Raw genomic sequence first — 25,055 nt, forward strand, 5'->3', positions numbered from 1 at the left:
AAGCAAAGGAGCTTAGAGTAAAGGATCAGAGGAATGACTCTCGTGCAGCGGGGAGAAGGGAGAGAGCCCGCTGTGCGAAGGGTGAGGAGTGTTTCCCCGGAGTCAAATCCCTTCACAAACAGTAAAACACTCTGCTGGAGCGATCAGCAGTGCGGTCCATTTCACTATATTCCACTGGAGGGTTTTGTGTTTTTAGAAATTACTGCATATCAGATAAGCTTTCTGAAACAGGGATCCAACTGCCAGTGCTGTCTGTGCTTGTGTAAAAGTACACGTGGAAATTATTTCTACAGAAATGCAGAGAAAAGAGGGAGAAAGCTCGCATTTCTACAAACATCAGCTCTGAGAGATCTGGCTCATTAGAAAATTTAGTGGTGATCTGACAATATACTAAGGATGAAATCTCAGACAGGATTTCCAGCAGGCAAGCAAGGGAGGAGGACGAACCTCTTGCTTTGGGGAAGACCTGGTGTGCTTTCCTCATTTTCCCAGAAAAAATCCACCATCTTCTTCACTCTGCCCTCTAAAACCCATCAGTCTTATCTTTTGTCTCTTGATCCAAATGAAGAGCAAGGTTGTGTCAGGAACAGAATCAGTTTGGGGCTGGAATTCATTATCAATGAAGTCCTTGGGATGGACCTGGTGCTATGCCAGGGCAGGCAGTACTGAGTAGTCCAGCAAAGAGTCAGCATCAGAATCCAGGTGCAGGTGAAAGAAAAAACACAAACTGAGGACTTCTTACACAGTCAGGGTATTTTTTTTTTTTTTGCATGTGAAAAAGAGGAGGTCTGTGTGCCTTTGGGAAATAGAGTTTACATGCAGCAAGCTGGGAAGCTGAAAAGAATTGCCTGCAAATGTTCAGTTGTGCTGCAGTGCAAGGAGTTCTGTGAAGCTTTAGGAAAGTGGTTCACCTGTGGGGAACCCAGGTCTGTAAACTGAGTCAGGATAGGGAATCACAAAACATAGGAAGTTGTAGGTTGGAAGGCACCTTTGAAGGTCATTTTTTCTAACTCACCCCCATCAGAACAGCACTAACTTCGCTGAGGCTGGTTCTTTCACTTAGGCTGGTTTTTGAGTACTCCCAGTAATGGACATTTCTCATTCCCTCCAGGAAAACTTTCATTATTTAATTAAAAACAGGATTAATTTCGTAAGATAAGGAGTTCCTTAAAGTTTTAGGTGAATGAGCATTAGGGTAAATTCTGGATGGACACATCCTGTTCCCACAATTCTTCATTTGCAGATGTGTAGAATAATTTAAGAAATGCTGAGAATGGTGAAGCGGCTTTTATAAAAAGTGTATCTATATGGAGAATATGCAGAAAAAATTATTAACTTTTCTTCTGTCTTTTGCTGGTTTATTCTATCTGTATCTCATAAGAAATCACATTAGCATGTCAAGTATAAATGTAGCCTGGGACTATAACTTCTCCCCTATTCCATAATTTCTGAGGGATCACAGATCCAGAGAAAAGCTCCACGTGAGACAAACTGTGTGCTAACTACACAAACAACAGACTCAAAAGAACTTGTCTAGAAAACACATTTCTTCTCTGTAGCTTACTGTTGCAACCTTTCTCTCTTCATATGACTCAACAGATGATCTCCCCAACAGACAGCCCCACATTGTGCCTTGGCAAAGGAGGTATTTTAGAGATCTGTTTGCATCACTGTGAGTAAATATTTGAGCTATCAGTTGGTCTGGTAGACTATATTGGCTACAAGACTGCTGAAGACGTGCAGTCCTCTGAAATTACACCAGGATGTAAGACTTACTCCAAGTAACAAACTCCTGTTTGTCTTCACAATTCCATTTTATTTTCTACAACATTAAATATGATGATTTGATCACGGAAACTTATTGATTTATAGGTTCAGTTTTGGGGCCTTAATTTTATCTGCGTACTATTCCATTCTTTAATTAAGCTTTAATACGTAGGCTTGTCTGAATATTTGCTTGCACACCCTTCTGAATAAACACATAAAAGACAAGTAAAAATGGGTTATTCTCTCAAACCACAAAATGGATTGCAAGCCTGATTTATCAGCAACATTGAGTAAGAAATCTGCAGACTATTTATTCCAGTTTCAAATCAATACCCACATCGCTCACAAAAAATTAAGATGATTCCCACACTTCTTCCTTGCACCTTTAAGTATTTAAATTACATGTCCATTAATCAGAATCCTGATATCCAGCATAAGTTAAGAGTAGGAAAAAAAATTAATTTCAGGGAACTATTCTGTATTTAGAAAGTCTGCTTAACATTGGTTAGTTCCAGAGTTAAAGCCCTCAGAATGTACAATGAACAAAGTTTAATATTTTCATTCGTGACTTCACCAAACTGATCCACAATGAGCCTTAAGTGTATTGCAGTGTGTTCTGAGCTGTTACCTCCTGATTGCTTGAGTGGGATCTCAGCAAATCCCACTGATCATGGTATTTATACATATTCAGAGGAACAGCACATCAGGACACATTGATTCTAGGATCTGTGGAGCACGTGACCTATGAAAAATACTTGAAGAGTTTCCCCATTCTTCAAAATATCCTTCATAATGGCTTCTTGTCTGAATAGCTTTTCATATTTTCCCTCGTCCAGATATATTTAAAAAAATGGGTTCTCTATATCCTCTGAATTCCTGGTGTTTTCTCCCTCTGTGGCCCAAGCATGTTGTCCTTGTTTGATATGGCTCATACTATTTAATTGTTATTAGACCATTTTTTCAGGATTGATTCTCCCAGTGAAAATAATACATCACTGGAAGCTGATGTCCACAGCAGAGGCAGTTTCCCTTTGAGGAGAGGCTAAAATGGCTGTGGCTTTTACTGAGAAGGACTAGGGGAGACACAACAGAGGTTTACAAAATTATAAGGGCAGTGGATAAACTGAATGTGGAACTGCTGTTTGCCCAACCCACAATATGAGGACTGTGAAGTGCCCTGTAACACCAGCACAAGAATGCTTTAAAGTAGATAAAAGAGTGCAATTTTGAAGATGAGAATACCAGACTAAATGGACCACTGGTGTGACACAGTAGTGCATCTCTTATGTTGTTTTATTCTCACTGCAATGCCATGGCCTTGTCCACAAAATTTGTTGCAGACAGAAAATAAACAACAGATGCACAACAGCAGCATCTGTGACGTGAAACAAAGTATATCACAGAAGTGACAATAAGAAAAATCAGAACCTTATGAGAAAGCCTGTATGTAACTAAATTTAAGCATATGATGAAAGAGCAGCTTGTGACTAATTATTGCATCCAAAACCAACAAAAAACATTCTCCAGTGATAAACAGCCTATTGAAATAAACTTGAGTCTGAAATACTTTTCAGAAACATAAGTAATGAGTTCAAAATCTCTTTTTACTGAAAAGACAGCTAAGAGGAAAGTTACGTGTGTTCATAAATAAGCAATTGAAGTCTACAGGAATCTTTCCCACTTTTGGAAAGGTGATTGTAAGGATTGTGTTTTACAGAAGAAATGCAATGAAGTCTTGATAACAGATTTACCTTGAGAATATCAGGACATTTTTAGTCTCTATCAGTTACAGAAGATGTGCATCATTTTACCCCCTCCAATTTCAATCTGTAGTTTAGAACATTTAGTAATCAACCACTGAAGGACAAACTCAAATCAAAGATGAAGCATGAAAACAAATACACCTAGGAAAATGCATGAGAAAGCATCTCTCCCTCTTCTTGATTAAAGCAAACTGACAATGACTAACTTATGAGATTTACATGATCTTTGCTAGTCTTTTTGGATTTGATAACCTCTTTTCCAGGACTGTGATTCAAACAGACTGTCTCTTGATCTTCCACTGCTCAATTTCTTGTGCCTTTATAATTTTTGTTGCACCATGCTGCATGGAAAGACACAGACTAAATTCACACCTGCAGGTTCCAAGAGGAATTTAAGTCAGTATCTCTTAGAAGAGAGTTGCAAGAGCATGTGTCAATAGATTGGTATATCATCCAAGAGACTGTTTAAAAATAGCCAATACACACAATCTGGAGAGGATAAAGGAAACCTTTAAGATGAAATAAACACTGCATCTAAAATATTCACACTGAGACCTTAGTGCACAGGATGTGCATGTGTTACCCAGAAAACCAAATCTGGATCCAACAGTTTTAGAGTCAGGAATAACAGAAGAACAATTCTTTAATATCTGATTTAAATAGCAGCCTTGCTGTGTCAAATATTAAAGGCAAAGCCACGTTTGCTTTCCAGTGTACTTTAAAGAAGCAAACATGCTTGACAGAGGAAATGTGGGAATCTCTGCCTTTAAATCAGCTGGATATCACAGCTCACTGCTGCACAACAACAGACAGACACACAGACCCCACAGAACACAGCGCTCTCTTTCTAAGGCAGAGCTGCTCTGCTTGGCCTTCTCTGCTGCCTATGAATGTTGCCATGATGACATGGACTGCATGAAGCCCTGAGAAGTCAAATGCACCCAATGTGCTGTGGGAAAAATATGCCTGAGAGGAGGTCCTTAAGCTTTGGATTTTCTAATTCAGGAAGTAAAAACACATGCTGGGACAAGATAAGGGCAAGTGAAACATCAGGGACATTATCTGAAAGTTTTTTAAAAATTATTTCAGAATCAATTTCCAGGGTAGTTTTAAAATATTGAGCTGTATTCCAGAACCTTTTGGAATGATGAAGAAAACTAGCAGCCTGACAATCTTACCTAAAAACTCAAAATTAAGAACTATCTGGCAACAGAACTGCCAGAAGCCTAAACTCATAATGTTACAATCCCTGGATCTCTTAAATGTCTTTTTATCCGCATTAATATTTTAATGTATGCATTCAAAAACTAGTCCTGCAAAGCTACCTAAACAGATGGATGTTGTTCCCAACTGGAATCCCTCATAAGACAGAGGTCCTGCAGAGAAGACACTATGGTTTGTCCAAAAATAAATTTCTTTGCAGAACAGGAACCTTTTGTAGAAGTATAAAATGAATGCACATGATGTATTCGATTACTACAATAACCTTTATTTTTCACTTCCTCACAAAGATTTTGCTTTGCCTTTCCTGACAGCCATGTTCCATACTCAGAAAAAGATCCCAAGCAGATGCCAAAGACCCTAAACAGACCAGAAGTGGGCTTGCATTTTTAGCACCAGAGAAATTAAGTTTCTTAAAAGTGCCATGGTCCCTAAACAGCCAGAATTAGGACCTTCAAATTTTCTGAGCATAATAAAAAAATTTTGTCTTTATAAAAGGCAGGAAAGGTGACATTTAAATGCTCTAAGATTATAAATTTTCTCCCTGCTTTGATTTGCTTTTCAATTTTTAAAACCAGAGAATACTTAGATATAGCGATAAAATTACAAGGCAGGCACAGAGTTCTTATCGGACTTGTCCCATTTGAAGATAAGGAAAACCAATGTTCTGTATTTCAGAAACAAAGTCCTAGCTAATAAAATACAACCTTTTCTCCAGTTTCAACTCTTCTGTATGTGTCATTGACTTGAACAGGCAAGTCTGACTCCTACAAAGGTGCCTGTTGCCTTGACTCATAGCAAGCTACCAAAGAAATAACGAGTATTCCTTATGGGATAAGGACAAGAATCTTGTATCTCGTTCATGAAACATATAGGATTATGCATTCAACTTTCTAGGCAGTAATAGGCAATTGCAGCTTTCACTGAGTGATCAATGCCAGGTGAATAATGTGTATAAGGAGAACTATGATACATAAATTACTTCTAGTGCTTCTTATTCTGTCTCAGGTCTCTGGATGAAAAGCAATGATTTCTTACCTACTGATTCATTAGATCTGTTTCATACTCATCATGTGACATAAACATTCATTTCCATTGTATTTCCCCCAGTTACAGTATGATCTCCATTGGATATACACTGTGGCTTACTGCCAGAGTCAGTCCAATAACCACCAAAACAAGTCTTACTAGCTCTACACTAAGGATAACAGGAGTAGGTTTGAGGAAGAAAGCAAAAACTACAAATAGCAAAAAGCAAAGATGATCTTGCATGTTTTAAAAAAATGTGAAATTTAACTGGAGGCAGTGTATACTCCAGAGCACACTTTGTTTTAAGCCCAAGAATTTTTCAGAGGAATCATTACGCTGCATCCAAAAAAGGAGCGCTTTTTCTCCTGCCGGGGCAGATCTGCAGGGAGGAGGCTCATTTCTGCATTGCTGGTCTGGCAGGCAGCAGAGCTCTATTCCTCTGATCAAGAGATCACTTTCATAACCACTTTTCTGAGGTCACAAATGAGTCTGCTGCAGTCACGCAACCCCTTGCCTACCAGAGCTTACTACAGCACAGGTTCACGGAAGCTCTTTAAAGAGGCAGCTCATCCTTTCAGCACTCACAGAGACAAGGCACACGTATATTGTCATATGGGATTCCCCCCAAATATGTCATGGGACTGTTTTACTTCAGTTTGATCAGGGAAGAAACATACAGCTTCAACTTTTATGTGGATGGAATGCTGTTGCCTGAGTAGAATTAAATAAAAACTGAAGCTAAATAGCTCTACAGTTCTTTTAAATGATACTGGCACCTTTTGCAAGTATTTAGTTAGCCTCTTCCTTTCTAGCGTGTTAAAGGTCCATGTTTGTCAAACAGGTGCTACTGTGTATTATGCTAATTGAGATACTTAAAAGTCATGGTAAACAGTCAAACAAACATTAGATTCAATAAACAACAAATACGATTGCCTTGAATTAAACATTGCCCTGCCACACTGTGAGAAACACAATGATATGGAAATAGTAAACCAGGAAATAGGCTTATGAATTGACTCTGAAGGAATATTATGAAATTACAATAAATTCCAGTCAGAGCTTGTTCCTAGGTCAGAAGAGTCTACTTTATTTTACCCAAGTATCCCACAAATTACCAATATAGTGATCTGTTGTATGGACATGCCTTGCAGGTGGTGGCTGGAATGACTTTGGGTGATAAGAGGCAGTGAGGAATTTAAAGAAAAAAGTTAAAAATATTTTTTCCTCTTATGGTAAGTCAACTTTACCCAATGAATGGGGGGTTTGGCCTATTTTCACAAGCAGTTAACGCTATGAAAGCAACCGTTGTTGTTTCATCATTAATTATTTGCACTAATTACCTGAAATAAAGTTTTCAAAAGCTTTTAAATTACATTGAATCCTACAATAAAAAAAAAATTATGGTGGCTATATTGCTCATTGATATTTTGTGAGGATTAGTGTGCAGACACATTTCATTTAATGGCAGCACAAACAGGCTTGCCCAAACCAGCTTTATAATCCAGCTTAAATAAAGTAACAATAGGAATGAGGGCACAGCACTAAGCCTGTTGACGACTCACAGTGTGGGATGCAGTTTGCACTGTCCTGCAAGTTCATTGCTATTATTAGGCACACTAAACAGGTGAAAGCTTGTTGAGGTGTGCCCGTACATGCTACAGACAGTTTCAGGGATTCTGGAGATGCAGTCACAGGCTAACTACCCTTGGCTCCATCCAAAACAAGGGCTTTTTACACTTTAGGCTTGACCTTGGTGTGTATCCTCACCCAGCAGTGGCAGAGGCCCTCTCCCATCTGCATTGCAGTTTCCCATTGACAGAAATAACGTTCAAGCTCAGCTTTGATATGAAATCAATGACACCCCAAAACTGGCCTTATCTCTGCTCCAGGTCTGGCCTGTATTTATGGAGAGGAATTAGGTTGGAAGCTGGACAGAGAATTGTGACTTTACTGCTGGCGGACCTCACTGTCAGAGCCCGGTGCACTCACATCACAGAGGCAGGCTTAACCTCAGGCGCTGAGCATCACTGCAGCTTCTCAGCCCAATCAAAACTTGGTGCAGGTGATGAGGCAAAGACATCAGCCTATAAATGTCACTCTTGACAACCTCTAGAGTGACCTCTAACAGTATCAGTGCAGACGAAGCTACAGGCATTTTTGAAGATAAATCACACTTTCAAAGAGTTCTGAGACTCCTGAAGATGTTGCCTTTAATCTTATGTTACTGATTTGTGCCATTTCATTTATCACTGCAACAACTTCCCATGGAAATGAAAAATATACAGGATAAACTCTTGCCCAAACAGACTTTTCCCTGTTTATGAACTTTGGCTGAAGCACAAAAAGTTTATCTAGAGAAAAACAGCACTGGATACTAATGCAAGTATTTAATTAACATGGAAATTTTTCCTTTCTATCTATGGAAAGAGACACGTGAGAATGCTGTTGAGCTACCTTACCTATACCTACCTTACCTGTTCTGGAGACAGCTGGCAAAGAAATAATTGCTAACTGGAGGGATGACTTGATGTATGGACATTTGAGGGTAAGCAGCTGCTAGAACACTGCTGCTCAGCTTTTTCTGCATGCCAGTCTGGCCTCAGAGCTGGTACCTAAAAAGTCTTGCCTTTCTGAAAGTCCTGTTTATAACCCCTATTATATCAAAACAAAATATCTCTAATCTTTTTTCAAGAATATGACATCTCCTACTCAAAGACAGTGTGGTCAATTACTCCATTTTCTAAGGAGATGCAAGCAGGCAGCTAATACATGTGTCTAAGTCCCACTGGATCTGCAATTCTAGAAGAAGAACTAGTCAGTAATTTAGTACAGTGAAATCAGGAAAAACAATGACTTCTCATGTGCCAACTTCCAAATAATAACTGCAAGCTTTCCTCACTCCCTCCACAGCTCCTAATATCTTGCACCTGATAGTTGAAAGATCTGTACATATGAGAGAACATGCATCCAGTAATTTGGATTAGCTGCAAATCTGCCTATATGTTATTTTTTTTTAGTCCTTTTGTGGAGGACTTTATTTAATCTGAAAAATATCCAGAGAAATTTATCTTAGTGGAGGATTTTATTTAATCTGAAAATTATCCAGAGAAACATAATAGAGTTCACTGATACCTCAACTAATAATCCAAAATCAAACCATTTCAGATTAGTGTACCATAAATCATTTTCAATTAATAAATTGACTTTAAATAGCTACTAAGAGGTATTCTTTCATTACAAATAGGTTTAAGTACTGTGACAAATTGCAGTTATTAGACTCAAACCTAAGGCTTCCTGAGTAACTTGGTTATAAAAATTATAGCAAGCTTACTCACAAAATTGCCTCTACCCTCACCGTCTTTCTGCCCCAACATACTGTACATACTTGAAAATGGCCAGATTTTTCTGGAAGAGTAGGAAAAGAGTGTTTTGTTACTCCAATGTAAATTAAGGTCTAGCTTGGTCAGAACCACTGAAGGGTGCCTGGAAATATGCCTGTACTAGGCAGACTGAGAAGGACAGCAAACCGTGCAGCTGTAGAAATTAGTTTAAAACCAATTGTTTAGTGGTTTAGTCACCAGCTATGGCTGAGCCTTGCACACGTGGTGGTTCATTCAGCCTGTCCCAGCACAGCATGGCCTATGCCTGGTGTGGAGAAGGAGGGAAGGAGCTGGAGTACCTAATGATTGCGCTCCAGCCACGGCAACAGAGCCGGGAGGGGATGGAGTCAAGGCAGGATGGGAACAGTGCAGCTGGAACATTCTTCTGCTTGCTGCATTTTCCACTGGCCAGATGTTCCCCAGTTGACATGAGCTGCGAGTGGCTGCGTGCGCCACTCCCGGAGGGTGTTCTGACCCCTGGGAAGCACTAAAGAGGCCCAGGCCTGCCCAGCATTGAGGAGGCACAAAGGTATTTCAGAGCTCTGATCCTCTCCTCTCCCACTCGGCCCCAGTGCCAAGTTCAGCTGCGGCGCAGGAGCTCAGCTGTGGCGCAAGATTCATTTTGTGCATTAACCCGATGAGCTACGGTACCATCTGAGGCCAACATGCAGCTAATTGCTGTGAGAACTAAACTTTGAATTTCCTGACCTATTCAAAGTTTGAATTTCCCATTCACTCCACGCTCCCGTACTAACAGATGGTATACAGGGTGTAGCTCCAAAACTTCCTGCATCAGAGCATATGCAAAGACAACAAGAGGAGATGAATTGCACACCCCTGGAAACCTGCCCTTTATTTGCAGAATGGTGAAATTCTAAATAAGCCAATTGACGTGCCCAAGCAGCCCCCATCTTCCACGCAGGGAGTGCTGGCTGAAACTCTTCCGCCCAAGCTATCCCTGCCATGTGGAGCTGGAAAAGCACTGGTTACAGGAGCTGACTCATCAGCTGACTAGCCCACAACCTCAGCCACAAAGGACCAAAAATGCTGGTGGTGGCATGAAGCGTGTGGGTGGGAGCAAGGAATAAGCAATCATCTGGCAGCCTAATGCAGAAGGGAGGGTTGACAACAAGCCATTATTTATTCCCCCCTCCCGCCCTAAGGCTCATCCCTCTGCTCCAGTGATTCTCATCATCTTGACGCTGTGGTAGGGCTCTTTGTAGGGGAGGGAATGAAAGGTACATCCCCTCCCTGTGGCCCATGCAATGAAAGCATCAGCAGGCTATCTGAGCTCACCACACCCAGATCTCTCAGGGCAAAAGGCCCTCATGGAGGAGAATAGAAAAGAGGTTTGCCCGGTCCTGCTTTCACCCAATAGAAGACTAGAACAATGTCTTGTTGCAAAAAAAAAAAAAAAAAAAAAAAAAGGAGAGGAGAGATGGAGATCCAGTTCTGGAATGGCAGACAGCAGATGAAACCAAGTGTTTTTAAGAGCTGAGCAAGGAATATAGAAAAAAAGGGAGAATGCTGTAGCAAAGATGGGAAAAGACAAGGGGCAAAAACCTATATGGAGAAAACAAGAAAATCTACAGAAGAGGAAGATGCAAAAGAGAAAATTTTACAAAGAAGTTAGGTGGATGAGAGAAGTTAGTTGCTAGAGAGAAAGAGGTGGAAGGGAAGTCACCAAGTTAAACAGCAAAAATAAAAAGAAAAAAGAAGATTGGCAGATTTAATTAGAACTTAACATGAAAGTATGGTGATGAAGTCCCCCAAATTGTTCATATGTATCACTTTATCTCCATATAAATCTAAGTTAACTTTTGAGTGTTCACTCCCTCCAGCAGCCTTCACCGCTGCTAATCAGGCTATAATATGGTCAGTTGTTCCCCAATTTAACTAGCACAAAACATTCTCCAGCCAAATTATTGGTGTGGGGATGGTGTGACTTCCCACCTCCCAGGCTTTAACCTTTTCAATGGTATTTTTGTTATGACTCTGAAAAATAACTTTGGGCGATGTGTTTTCTGAAACACTGGGGCAGATTTTGAAAGCCTGGCTTGTATTACTCCACTAATGCCAAGGTTAAGCAAAACATAATAAGGAATTAAGGACATGACCAGTTGTCTTTATGTTTCCTCCCCAACCAAACTTGTTGTTTTCTGAGAAGAGGTTTTTTACCCAAATTTTGCCTACAGTAGGTCTTTCCTGGCAAATTGCCTCAGTGGAAAGGAGATTAAGTTTCTCAATGTCCTCTTTTCTTGGAAACTTTCTGTTACATTTCCCAGTCTCCAATACAGGCAGCTCAGGGCACAGGAATCTACAGCTTCAAAGTCTTCCCCAACATGTTTTTCACATGCTGTTGTTTTGGCACTCGGCAAGAGTGATGAAGAGTCACACACTGTAGTTTGCAGTTTTTCTCTGGCTGGAAAAACTGCACTAGTTGAACATAATCTTGAGAGAGTCGGAAGACGGAATATCTGCTGAGGCTACGGTATCTAAAGTAAGCGAGCCGACCCCTGTGTGGAGATTGAGACTTGACTAGACAAAGATAAATAAATTCCTCTTTTCCAAATGGCCTCTTGGAACTCGGCGTCCCTGCACTAAGTGCTGCTGCAAGGGGCACATCTTCTGTCCAGAAACTGACCTCTCCTCCCAGCTCATGCTTACAAGAGTGACAATCTTAGCCACCCTACTGGTTTTAAAGACACTATCAGCTGCTACCATGATACTTATAAGGTATGATCGCAAAGTAACCTTCAAACTGACATTGTCTCCACTTTCATAACCATGAGTTGGCAGCAACAAATGTAGGGTGCATCACTGTCCTGAAATGATACAGCACAAACTTACTGCCAGACTTATTAAAAATTTCTAAAGTGCTTGCTAGCATCAATAAAAATGAAGAATGTATGTTGCAATGTGCAATATCTTCAGACTCTCTGACGTGTTACTGAGTATGTTTGGCTCAGAAGAAAGAGCTCTTCCCTTAGGGGGACATACATTAAACCCTACTTTGCTAGGGTTTAATACAGTTCTGGTGGTCCTGAAGAAGTGATGAAAACAATCAAAACCTCTATAACCCATTGTAATTTGAGAGCATTCTGCACCTGGCATGACTGCACCTCTAAAAATTATTCATTTCAAATATTGCTAATTTCCTTCTACAAATATTACTTGCTGTGAGATGTACTGCCTTTTCCTACATGCCACGGTGTAGATGCAGTGTAGAAAAAGCATGGAAGGAAGAAATACAATTTCATTTTTCTCCATGTACTGTTATGGTCCTTATAATAACATATTAGAATATTCTCCACATAAATCCTTACATTCACCAGCTCAAGATACATTATTTAGGCTGAATTATTTATCCTCTCAAGAAATGCTTTCATAAAGCATTATTTATTGTGCCATTTTCCCATACAAGGTTTGTAGGGGTCATTTGATGGCACAACATTGGTTTAATAAATTATTTGGAACAAAATATAGAGTGTTTGTGACAGGTTTTCAATGACACTGATATACAACATAATACCAACATACAGAAGATAGCATTTTCTGCACAGATATTGAAATAGTCAGGGGAATAGATAAGATTACTATAAGGTGACGTTATGCCTGTATACAATTGGCAAAGTGGTTATGAAGTTGTCAATGGACTAGAAAAAAACCCAAAACCTTAGAATTTGTTGTTTTTTGATTTAGATCTGATCTTTGCTTGTTTTCAGTCCTCTTAACTTCTTTCAGCTGTTTCCAATATGTAAATAGCCAATTTATATTGCAGGTTCAGAATAAATGGGAATAGTGGACATTTTCTTATTATAACAAATGTTTACTTCCTATGTACCTTCAACTTCATATATTCCATGCAGATATAAAGAGGAAATGCACTGAGGAGATTTCAACAGAATTTTAGGGACATGGTAAGTTCATATGATACATACTTCAGCAAGACTGATGTATAGCATCACACTTTCAAAAAAGTAATGATGAGCTTCTTTAAAAGAAGTCCTAAAGTCTGCTTGCAACTTCTCTTACTGAGCATCTAAGTTTGCTGATATGCATACTGCTTCTACTCAATGTCAAGATTTTAGAAAATTTGTCAGTTCTATTATCTACAGTATTGCACCAAAAAGTGTAATGAAATTAAAACTGGACTTTTAAAGGGAAATCTGCTGTGCCTCACCTAAACAACTTGCATTTCATTTCTTGGTGGGGAACTTTCAGAGCTGACTAATATGTTACTGTCACCTTATAGAGAAGAGAATCATCTGTGTTAGTCACATGGGATTTTCTTTCTAATAAAATGAAAAAGACACTAAACCAAACACAATTAAATGAAGACAAGTCCTTCAGAGTGATCCTTGAGCCAAACTGTAGGGCAACCACATAGCCAAGTGAGGCAAGCTTTGCAGTAACCAGCCCCCGACTCGTATTTTATATGGTTCAGGGGGGACCTTATCACTCTCCACAACCACCTGAGTGTGTAGCCAGGTGTGGGTCAGCCTCTTCTTCCAGGCAATCAGCAACAAAATGAGAGGACAGTCTTAAGCCGCACTTAGGGTGGTTCAGGTTGGGCATTAAGAAGAACTTCTTCACTAAAGGATCATTAAGTATTGGAATGGGCTGCCCAGGGAGGTGGTGGAGTCACAGTCCCTGGAGGTGCTCAAGGAAACACTGGACATGGCACTTAATGCCATGGTCTAGTTGACAAGGTGGTCAACAGTGAAAGGCTGGCCCTGATGACCTTGGAGGTCTTTTCCAAACTAAATGATTCTGTGATTTTGTGATCCTCATTGTATCAGAGTTCTCTGCAGAGCTTTACTATGTGCTGTAGCCATAAAGTAGGAAAGTGAGAAGGGAAGTGAAGAGGACAATCTCCCACACTATTCACTAGCTGAAAACTATTTGTCTTCTTTGTCTTCAAAGTCCTATACAATTTCAATATGCCAAACTAAATTCCTTGTTCTGTTGGATAAGAGGTATTGTCTTTCCTTTATAACATATCTGTGTTTAAAATGAGAAACAAAATAAATCATTTTCTTGACAGTAAAGATACACGCTTCCTCTCACAGATGGTAATCACTCATGAAGCTGAGAACAAGTGTAAACCAAGCCAAAGTTCATGCCTGGGGGAATGCTTTCCTTCCCATCCATTGCATAAGTGATAAGGACAAAACTATTGCTAGTGTGTTCTATAATCACTGAAATTGCTAGCAAGTTCTGAAGCAAAAAGTCCACTTTTCTTTTTATGAAAACCAGTCTTGTTTCCATATCCAAGGAAAACATAGGTTACAGTGGAACTAAACTCCAAGTTGTTCCTCAGTCTCCAAGATCTAAACTGAATTTAACTCAAGAGAATTAGATCAATGAAAGTCCATTAGTTATAGTCAGGATAATGGAATTTGAGCCATGCAGGGCTGTGAGAGAACTTCAACAGCTGGTACCAGGCTGGGCCAAGAAGGGCCTTAGCTGCAGATCTGGGATTAAGTAAGCACAGCGCACAAGCAAGATGAACATCACTGAATGCAAAATACAGTGTGTATATCAGTCTCCTGGATTAGATGTACCCAGATTTTCCCTTGCCACTTGCATTTAAGACATTTATTTACACATCCTTGCCACATTCATTTACATCTATGCAACATGAGATGCACAGTGTGAGTTAAGCAAATTCACTGAGCACAAAAGCCTACCAAATCAAAATGGTTAAGAATGACTGAGCAAGCTGCAGAAAGGTGAAGACCCACACTCAATGGCTCACAGTATTTTGGGGACTTCCCCTAGCATTGGAGCAATGGTAGAAGCTGTGGTTTGTGGGAGCACCTATAAACTCAGGCATCGTGTGTGTGGCTGACCATGTGTCTAGTCCTGAGTGTACTTCTATTATTGGTACAAACAGTGGAACTCTCCCAGTGCCAAATGCCCTCAGGAAAAATCTAACAAAGATGCCACTCATGTCACTTGTCATTTCCAGCTCCCTGGTTTTTCTAATCAGTCTTGATAACAGCAAGAGAAACATTGAAGCCTACAGGGATGTTCATTTGGATGGCATCCAGCAATAGAAAAGTTGCATGAGATACAGATCCAGAACTACAAGAGGAAATTCTGCAAGAAGAATCCTAATGATGGTGTGTTTCCCAAGGACAGCATAAAATCCGTGTAGTCCAGCCTTTCCCATGCAGGTGACCAAATCAGTCTAACAGCTCTGAGCTTGTAATAGCTCTGGTAATATAAACAACCCAAGCACCAAGAAGCACCAGAAAATATCTGAAACTTATTTACAACTGAAACTAAGATCCTTCATTTGCCATTACACAAAAAAAGAAGTATTGAATTTAGAGCCAGTCTCAGAACATGACGCTGAACGTAGTGTTGCACAGATGGGTTCCCTTGATCTTCAAAGGTTATGGGAATTCAAGCAATTTAAATTTGTCTTGTTCTTCCTGAACATAGTTTCATTCTGAAGTAAGTCCTGCTTGTAAATCAACACTCATCCTACAAAACCCGTCTTGTTTGCAGGAAACTGAAGAGAAAGCTAGCCAGGAGAAGGAGGTAAACCCTCTCACAACAAGACAGCAAGAGCAGACACAGTTCTCATCCAAGAGTCGGCAAAGACCTTCCAAGGACAGAGAGATCTCCAGGTTATGCAAGAGGACCTCTAGTACAAAACAGCCTCAGTTATTTGTCACATGGAATAAATGGTGTTCCCAGGAAACAAGGGGAAGAGAAAATATTGACCCATTAGTATAAGTAATATGTCCCAATAAAATGGTCTCCCTGGCAATTAAATATATTTTAAAATCTAGTAAAAATAATGTTTGAAAATGGGTAATGTGAAGGAGATTCAATTTGCAGTGGCTTCTCTAGAAAGAAATCCTGCCAAATCTCAGGAATGGGTGAATGCCGCCATCCTGCCTAAAGTCTTGGCACTTCTACTAAAATTTCACTGATGTAGTATTTTAGCACTTGATTAGACAATGTTTTGCAGTAGGTCTTCCTTCAATGATTTACTTATATGCCACTTATGCAGAAGAACAGTTTTTCCAGTTTTTCCAGTTGCTCTATTGCTAAAAGATGGTAAAATTAGAGAGCAGTAGAGAGTGGAAAATGTTTCTTTCATGAACAGTCCATTTTTGGCCAAAACACTCCAAATATTGGTGCAATTTGAATACACCAGTTCAACACAGCCACAGGAATAATTTTACCTGTTACCCACTCTGACAATGAATGTTTCTTTTCAGTACAAGCCATTGAATATGCTGTCCTAAGAAACCTAAACTACCGAAATGCTTACAATCTAATTAAGCTACAACCGTGGACTACAGCAATATTTTTTCCATGCATTCAAAAAAGAAAAGTCCTTATTTCTCTTCCAAGAAAAAAATTCACTCAGACATTCAATTTCAGAGGACAGGACTGGGAATGCTCTAACTCAGTAGAAAATGTCTTTAAAAACCAAACTTCTTATTGATAAAAAACTCAAATATATTGGGGGATTCTTAACTCAAGGTATAAGCATCAACCCTAACTAATCAGAGGAACACAAATTGAATCCTTGATTTGTGTCTCAAAGTACAGGTTTCATTAAAAAAAGAAAAAGAAGTTTGAGGAAATTCTGAAAGCATCTAATTATTTACATAATGAAAATCAATATATGAGTCATACCAAGAAAAAATAGGTGGGAATGAAGATATGGAATCAATGAGGTATAATTTCCTCCTTCTTGTTGTTGTTGGTTTAGGCATCTTATCCTGTTCTTATGAATCTTTCTTATAATATTTATTGCTATTTCAGATTTTTTATTATTTTATTTTTCCTATATCTGTTCTAAATATATCTATCATAAAGGACCTGGAGAGAGTCCAGTGAAAGGACACAAAATTGATGGAGACTAGAGCACTTCTCCTATGAGGAAAGGCTGAGAGAGTGAGAGAGCTGGAACTGTTCAGCCTGGAGAAGGGAAAGCTCAGGCTGGATCTCATCAGAGTGTATAAATACCTAAAGGAAGGGTGGAAAGAACAGCAAGGTTCTTTTCAGAAGTGTCCAGTGACAGGATCAGAGAAAACGAGTACAAAGTCAAACACAGGAGGAACATCAAGAAACACAATTTCACTGTCAGGGTGACCAAGCGTTGGCTGAGGTTGCCCAAGGACACTGTGGACTCTCCATCCTTGAAGATACTCAAAAGCCACCTGGACATGGTCCTGGGAAACTGGTTCTCAGAGACCTTGCTTCACCAGGGGGCTTGGATCAGGTGACCTCCAGAGGTTCCTGGAATCTTCAACCCATCTGTGAATCTGTCATTCACTAAGACTATGATTTTAAATTTAAGGGAAAGCTTCAGGCCACTGAAATTGGCTTACAAATGAAAGATGAATTTTTCCCATGGAAATGGATCCAATATAGGCCATAACTGTAATAGTAAGCTCAACCATATGAACTTAGTTTAAGGATCAGTTGAATCTTGTTGTGGAAAAATTTGCCATGCTTATGTAAAGTAAAATCTAAAAAACATATTTATCCCAAAGAACCAGAATTTTTCATTCCAGGAAAAAAAATCATTACTGAGAGTTTGAAAAGAAAACTCTGGGAAAACAGAATTATTAGGAAGAGATGGTGGGGTAGAAAGAGATGCCTGAGAACCACAGTACATGCACTGCAGAGCAGCCTTGGAACCTCAGACCAGGAGCTTTGGTTCAGGTAGGCAGCACTCCTACAGCACTGCTGAGTGGCATTACATTGCAGATTATGCACTAACAGCGAGATCACTCTGTGCTTCTTTACCCATCTCAGGTTTTAAAACCTTAAATTTCTGTGTCGCTGAAGGGTCGTGCATGTCACACCAGAAACAGGTCTGCAGTGGGGGCTGCAGCACCAAATATTCAATTATTACAAGAAATAATAGCCTAAAGGGTCTAAGGAATGAACCTGAGGAATCTCAGCCACAGTAGTATGCTTCTGACCTAGGAGAGTAACAGCCATGGACACTGTAGGAGGAGAACAAAGCTGGAACATGCTGCAAGTAATTGAGGATACTGAAAATCAGGCCAGCTGGGAGGAATCCTTTGTTGTTTTCATCTTAAAAGGGATAAATTCAATTTCCATTAAAGATAAATGTTGATGGGAACTGGATCACACCAAACACATAGACGAGTAAAAGGAAATGACCCACTAACATAAATGCTAAATCAGAAGAAAAACAGAAACCACACAGTCAGTGTGTGCTACCCTGTCAGAAAAGGGGGAAAATAAAAAACCTAAAAAAAAATTATACCTATATCTATGTATATATTCATATACATATATATATGTGTGTGTGTGTGTGTGTGCATGTATATAAGAGGTTTAATTGAAGGGGAGAAATGGGTTAGAAGCAGATAGGGCAGCTTGGTGAAAGTGGCTGGGAAATGCTGGAATTAATGGTTCCTGTAGCAGCAGCAGCAATCCAAGCTACAGCATTGGAAGGAAGACAGAGGAACAACAAGAAGGAGACTTCAGTACACCTGGAAAAAATCTCAGAGGGCACATATCTAAGGGAAACAGAAGCTGGATGTTCTTTCAGGGAATCAATATATAGGACAGAAGTGTAAACTGTCTCATTGGCAGTGAAGAATGAGAAATGTAAGAAAAGACCACCTGAACAAAATCTTGAGTTCTTCAGTGGCTGGAAGCTCACAGAAAAACTATTTTAAAAATTAATAAAATAAAGAGCAAATGTATAAGAAGGGAAAGAGTAAGGCCTATGTATAGTATCAGATCTGGCAAGGAGGGGAAGGTTACAAAAATCACACTGGAAGCCCTTTAACCATACAAGGTTGGGAAAATAGATTTCTGCTACTCAGCAGAAGGGGAGCTACAGACAATGAAATCAAAAAAGTTTAGTGTTTATTGCCTCTTTTTGCTTCCATCTGCTAGGATCACCTCCATGGCTGTAAAAGCTGAGGTACCACGAGAAATGGCAACAATTTTTTTCTACAGAAAAGGGGCTTAAACCGAAGCAGGAGACTTCCAGCTGGGATTTTAGGGATTGCAAAGGAAGGTATTAAATCAGCCATGTTGCAGATTTGCAAAAATATTAGACCATGACCCTCAGGTTAAGGCATAGCTTACTCAGGAAGGTTCACTACAGGCCTGTTCCCTAAATTTTTTAATTCTGCATGGAAACAGATGAACTAAGATTTGTAGACAATTTTTTCAAACTCTACTGTAATTCATTTTATAATCCAGATATAACTGTAGTCTAAGGCAGGTCAAACAACATGTCTCCATGCTTGACTGTCACTAATTTTGCAAGATCTGGATTGCAGTTTAAATATAAAACTTACAGAAACTTCTAAGATATTTATTCACAGAGTTCATCTGTGACTCTCTACAGTCCATATTTAGTCATCCATAAATCTATCAGGATTTTTAGCTTTCAAAATCAAATGAAGTCTGGAAGTAAATAAATACAGAGAAGGCACTGAAGTCTGCAATAAACACAGAGATTCAAAATAATACAGGAGGGAGATTTTTGTCAGGAAAGCACTGCTTCTGTGCTTGCATGCACGTCTCTGTTTTTGACTATATATATGTGTGTGTGCAAAAATGTCCAGATGGGCAAAATAACAAGCTATCGAATTAAATTATGCTTTATATAAATTATGTAGTAAAGGGTTTGAAATTAAAATGTTTATCCATATTGAGGTCTCTACATTTCCCATCTAAGACTATATTCAACATTATCTATCATTTATCAGAAATGCTTATGGTTAAAAGGTCTAACATTACTTAATGAGATGTCAAAGGAAAAGTTTGAGTGGAATTCGAGTATTAATACAAGATTAGTTACACTAAGAACTAAAAGATGAGGACCTATATAGCCCTAGTTGTAACAGTGTCGGTGTAAATTGTCATAGCTGGTTTCATTACAAGGACTGGGAAACATAAATTAGCTCTCCCTCAGAAAGGACCTGAGCTGGTAAAAGGACAAGGGGCTATTCTTCTAACATTTATTTACTAAATCATTACCTGTACTAGGAGGGAACAAGTTAAACAACCAACAAAATGGGGCTGGTTTGGAAGTGGAGCAAGACCACCATTTCCCCACCAGTGGAAAAACTGAGGAATGAGAAGTACTAAAGGATGTGTTGTCAAGAGTGGTAAAGGAAGGCAGACTACAATTAACCGAGATGGAACACGTCCGAGACAGAGGCCCAGCAAACTCAAGTGGTCACAGACACTGAGTGCCTCTCCATGCTCACAGGAGCCCCACCCTAGGCAAGTCTTTGTCAGGGCCAAGGGACAGTCACAGTTTCCTGCAGCAGTTGATGTCTCTCAGCCGTCAGCTAACCCTGGTTCAGACCCAGCTGCCTCATCCACAAGATCCGGTGAGGTTGGAAGGTTATTGCTGCAGGCCATTTTGAAGTGCTTATCAGGAAAATGCAAAATGACTGAATGCCTGTACCTTGGGGGGAGCTGGTCTATTAATAGAGCCTCTGCCAACTGATAACAGAGATATGGAGAATCTTAAATAAGTAGACAGCAAAAAGAAAACGTTTCTAAGAATGAGGGAGGGAATTCACCACAATGACTTAAACTAAATCCTAGGAATATCTGTCTCAACAACCAGGTCTAAATTTTTGAAAGGAACCAGGCCTTTGCTTAAATCAGTCAAGTAAGATGAACTGGTCATATGCTTCAAGGTGCTAACCTCTAATGGTCACTAAAATGGGAATAAATGACTGATGGATGTTCTCCATGCACTAATACCCAACTCTCTGCACAACCATTGTCACACTTGAGGTCAATATGGTGAGGTTACTCCCTCCAGTTGGCTATTGATCTTCATAACCACGTTTGTGCTGTGCACTGACTATGGCAGAGTAGCTACTAAAAGGACACCTAGTGGTAAGGAAATGAGTGTGTCCAGAAACCTCTGGCATTGCTGAAGATGTGCCACTGCAACTGGCATGGGAATTGCTGACCTGTTGTGGGTGGAATACGCAATGTCACATATGAACTTAACGTGTCAAGTAAAACTACTCTTTTTTTTTTTTTTAATGGTAAGCAATGTTCTTAAAAGCATATTTTAAAAACCTGAAATTTAAGCTTAACTTCCTCAAAACTCAGAGAATAGGTTTTTTTTTTAACAAATTATGCACAGTACTGTCTGTTGCAGTCTACAAAATTGAATGTATTGAATCTCCACTGTGTCCACTTCAGGAATATTGGATAGCAAACAGAATTCATTACAGATATGTTTTTTCTTGATATTCAAGTCAGATTTCATCTTGGGCATCATCATTCCTTGGTTCCTCCACTGTGCCACTCCACAATACCCTGAGTAATTCCTCCCCTTCTTGTCTTTTCCTCCTATGAAGAAACAGCTGGAGAATATAAATTGAGCTAACTTTAGTTTTTTGGGGGTTGTTTGTTTGTTTGTTGGGTTTTTTTGTTTCTTTTTTTTTTTTTTTTTTTTTTTGCCCATGCAACTTTATAGTCACTTCTTGCCTGTGTTTATTCCAAACCCTTTAATATGTACCAATGCCCTTGTGACCAGGAGATGCCCACAACAGAAAGCTCCATTCCAGATGGAGTCATGCTGGTCTCATGCAGAGAGGGATTATAACTTTCCTGTGTAGTGACATGCTGCCTCTAGGCAAACAGACCAAAATCCACACTTAGCTTTCTTGTTTATGTCAACATACTGTATTACAGGCATGGAACAACTTGTTGACCACTGTACCTCTTTGGTTATTGTTTTTATTTCTCTGTTCCAGGTTTGTCTTTTCTATTGAACACCAGTTTCTTTGGATTAATTTTCCCTGAGTGAATTAGTACAGATTTACTAAGCCATTTTTCTAGATACGTTTTTTATCCAATTTTCTAACATCTCTGTATGCCACTGGTCTGTTCTCTGTCCTCAGAATGTTTATAAGCTCCCAGTTTAGTGTCATCCTTTGATTTAAAAAGCCACAAACAATCCATTTCTGCTCTTCTATCCTCTTTCATCACAACAAAAATTGAAACACTGGGACGAATATGCTTGTTTGCTCCTTTAGGTGACATGCTACTAAAGTTTTTGCTTAAAAAAAAAAAAACAAACAAACAGATTCTGCCTTTTTTCTCCAGAATTACCAGTAAGTAGATTGTGATGTTCATGAGGGATACAGCAGATTCTGCCCTCACCCAAACATTTGCAACCATTCCTCACTCAGCTCAGTTTCCACAGCTCACCTCTCCTCCACTCCACCCTTCTGAAGCTCCAGCCTGCTCTCATGTCTTAAAATGGCATGTAGTTTCCTTCCTTTACCATAAACAATGATTTCTGTAACCTTAGTTTCATGATGTAAACATTTAAAAATAAGAATGAAGGGAACACAAGCTATGTGTTTAATTAGGTAATTCGAGGATTAAATTAAATGTCTCAAAACATGGAACACTGAACATTTCAGCATAACACAGCCTGGCTTTACTTGTTTTCCTTTTATCTCATCCCTTTAAGAAAAGGAGACAATGGATTGTCCCGTCCCTCGGCTGTTTTAATGGCCTGGAAAGGCTCGGGATGGCCTTGGGGCAGCCCGCGCTCCAAAGGACGAAAGGAATCTTCAGGTTTTTTGGTCTTCAGTGTTGTTTATTAATTCTTATCTACAATATTTTCTCTTGGCCCGACAGAGGTCCACACAGCAAGCAAGCCATGAGCACACTGACTGCCCTCGGGGCGGTCACTTATCTTTATACCAAAAACTACGTATAAGATATTTACCTTTTCTCCCCAATACCTTTTACCCTTATTGACAAGTGCACATTCAGTAGGAACCAATCTCAAAGTGCCACCACCACCATCAAAGATGGATGACAAGAAGAAGAAGAAGAAGAAGAAGAAGAAGGACAGGACACGCCCTAATTCATCCATCTTGTCCCTTAAAACCCTCCCTGTACCGAAATTCCAAAACCTGTATTTCACACTATAATTAATCTATCTCTTCACCATTTATCCCCGTGTGATCCTCCCGTCCTCATACAGCTGTTAGGTCCTGTGCAGGATCAAAGTCCAACCACCAAACACTTCTGGCAAAGTTCCAGGACCTCCGAGCCCCCCAAGGGTGGTCTCGGTGACTCTGCACATCAGGAATGCTGTGCTGAGTTCCCACAATGGATCTTAGAAACTCTGGCAGAAGAGTAGCAAAGACTGCTGAAGAGATATTATTGCTTGTGAATGCAAGAGAAATGAAAGTCAGGCTTAGAGGAAGAGAACATAGCACTCAGGTGTGTGTTTAAAGAGTGAGAGAGGCACTCTGTCGACTGCAGGATGCTGGAGGCTGGGCAACACCTGCCACAGCTGACATGGGAGGCTCCTGCTATCAGTGATATCACCCTTTGTAATCTCATGTCAGCCTTGTAAAATGCCCTGCAGCCAGCCAAAGTCTCTTCAAACTGGCATTTTTTTTATACTAAAATGCATTTTAAAAGCAAGAAGGCAACCAACAGATATTATTCTGTCATTAAATCCAAAAACAGAAAAAAAATTAATAAATTTAAAAAAAATAAATATAAAGGATCATCATAAAGAGTAGAAATAAGAAAGAGTAATAAAGGAAAAATAATGTCCATAAAAATACTTCTGTTTTTCTCTGCAGTCCACCTATAAGTTTTGGTCAACTATACTCCTTCATACACAGGACTTTTTTCCTTTTCTTTAAAAAACAGCTCTAGAGAGGATTTCCATTATTAATTCACTAATCTGTATTTTGCTCTTGTGAACTCCTCAGCAACAGAAGAAACTCAAAATATCTTTGAATTTGGAAGAATTCTTTTTACGTGCATCTGAAAACGCACATTTGGCTTTCCCTTTGTGATGTGCCAGAAAACTATACAAACAAAGCGTAGCCTAGTACAGCTTTATTCAGCACTTTAAACTTTTAATCTCTCTTGTCCTGAAAGACAGTGACCATTTTGGCTTTTCAAGTGCACCCATTTCCTCCTGGCATACAGCAAACATAGGTAATACAGTAGTTCCTTGACTTTCACATCGTCAGGAGTTAAACAGGAGTTTTGAACTTTCATAATAACAGCACCAAATAGAGAATTCAAACTCTAACAGGTATTACATTTGCCCCAAACTTCTTTCCCAGTTTAGTGATTTTGCATTTGTGTTTTCCCATTTCCATCAGCCTGCTGATGAAAGATGGACATTATCCCAATATTTGGTGAGAAACACACAAACTACATAAGAGGAAATGAATGAAATTTCCAGTGCAACATCCCATGCACAAAATAAGTTCAAAAATATATTTTTCCCCCTTGTTTTATCAATATAATACCATTTGTTACTTTTACTCAGGATCAGTACAAAGCAGCAATAAATTAGAGGGATACTTTTAAGGGGGTGCTGAGATCTTAAGGAAACTTACCTTGAAAGAAACTTTTGACACGGAGATAGCTGACACTGAGGCGCAGGACGGAAAGTTTGTCCAGCTTTGATACGATGTCAGGGGGAAAAGGAAGGAGGCTGGCCAGGTGGTCCAGCTCTGCATTCAGACGGTCTCTGTGTCTCTTCGAAGGATTTGATTTTTCATTCCCAACTGCAGGCCTTCTGTGGTGGAGAACACATTTTCAATTACCTGTTTTACTTCCAGAGGCTGAGATGCAATTAATTGATAATAGTAATACTTTGCTTAGTTTCTATGAAAATCTTTAAAGTCTCTGTCCTCTGACAAAAAGAGATTTACTGTTCTGCATTTGCTATGGTGCAAAGACACAGGCCTTGTCTTCTCTTTTCTTATCAAGCAAAAAGTGAACTGGTATCTTTTTACTCAGGACCTCTCACCTTAGGGAAATGGGTACTATCTTCATGTTCTAGTCAATACCAGGAAAAACAATTTCTCATCTTTGTTGTACAAATCAGGGACAG

At 39.5% G+C, this 25,055-nt stretch overlaps 1 protein-coding gene across 1 annotated transcript in view; it reads right to left on the reverse strand.

The window, feature by feature from the left end:
- AHRR (aryl hydrocarbon receptor repressor) overlaps positions 1-25,055 on the reverse strand; it is an 82,940-nt gene that overhangs the window by 31,801 nt on the left and 26,084 nt on the right. The window contains exon 3 of the mRNA XM_064703459.1: positions 24,556-24,737. Coding sequence (XP_064559529.1) covers positions 24,556-24,737 — 182 coding nt within the window. The remainder of the gene's footprint in view (positions 1-24,555; positions 24,738-25,055) is intronic.

Source organism: Zonotrichia leucophrys, chromosome 2, assembly GCF_028769735.1.
Source record: "Zonotrichia leucophrys gambelii isolate GWCS_2022_RI chromosome 2, RI_Zleu_2.0, whole genome shotgun sequence".
Lineage (NCBI taxonomy): Eukaryota > Metazoa > Chordata > Aves > Passeriformes > Passerellidae > Zonotrichia > Zonotrichia leucophrys.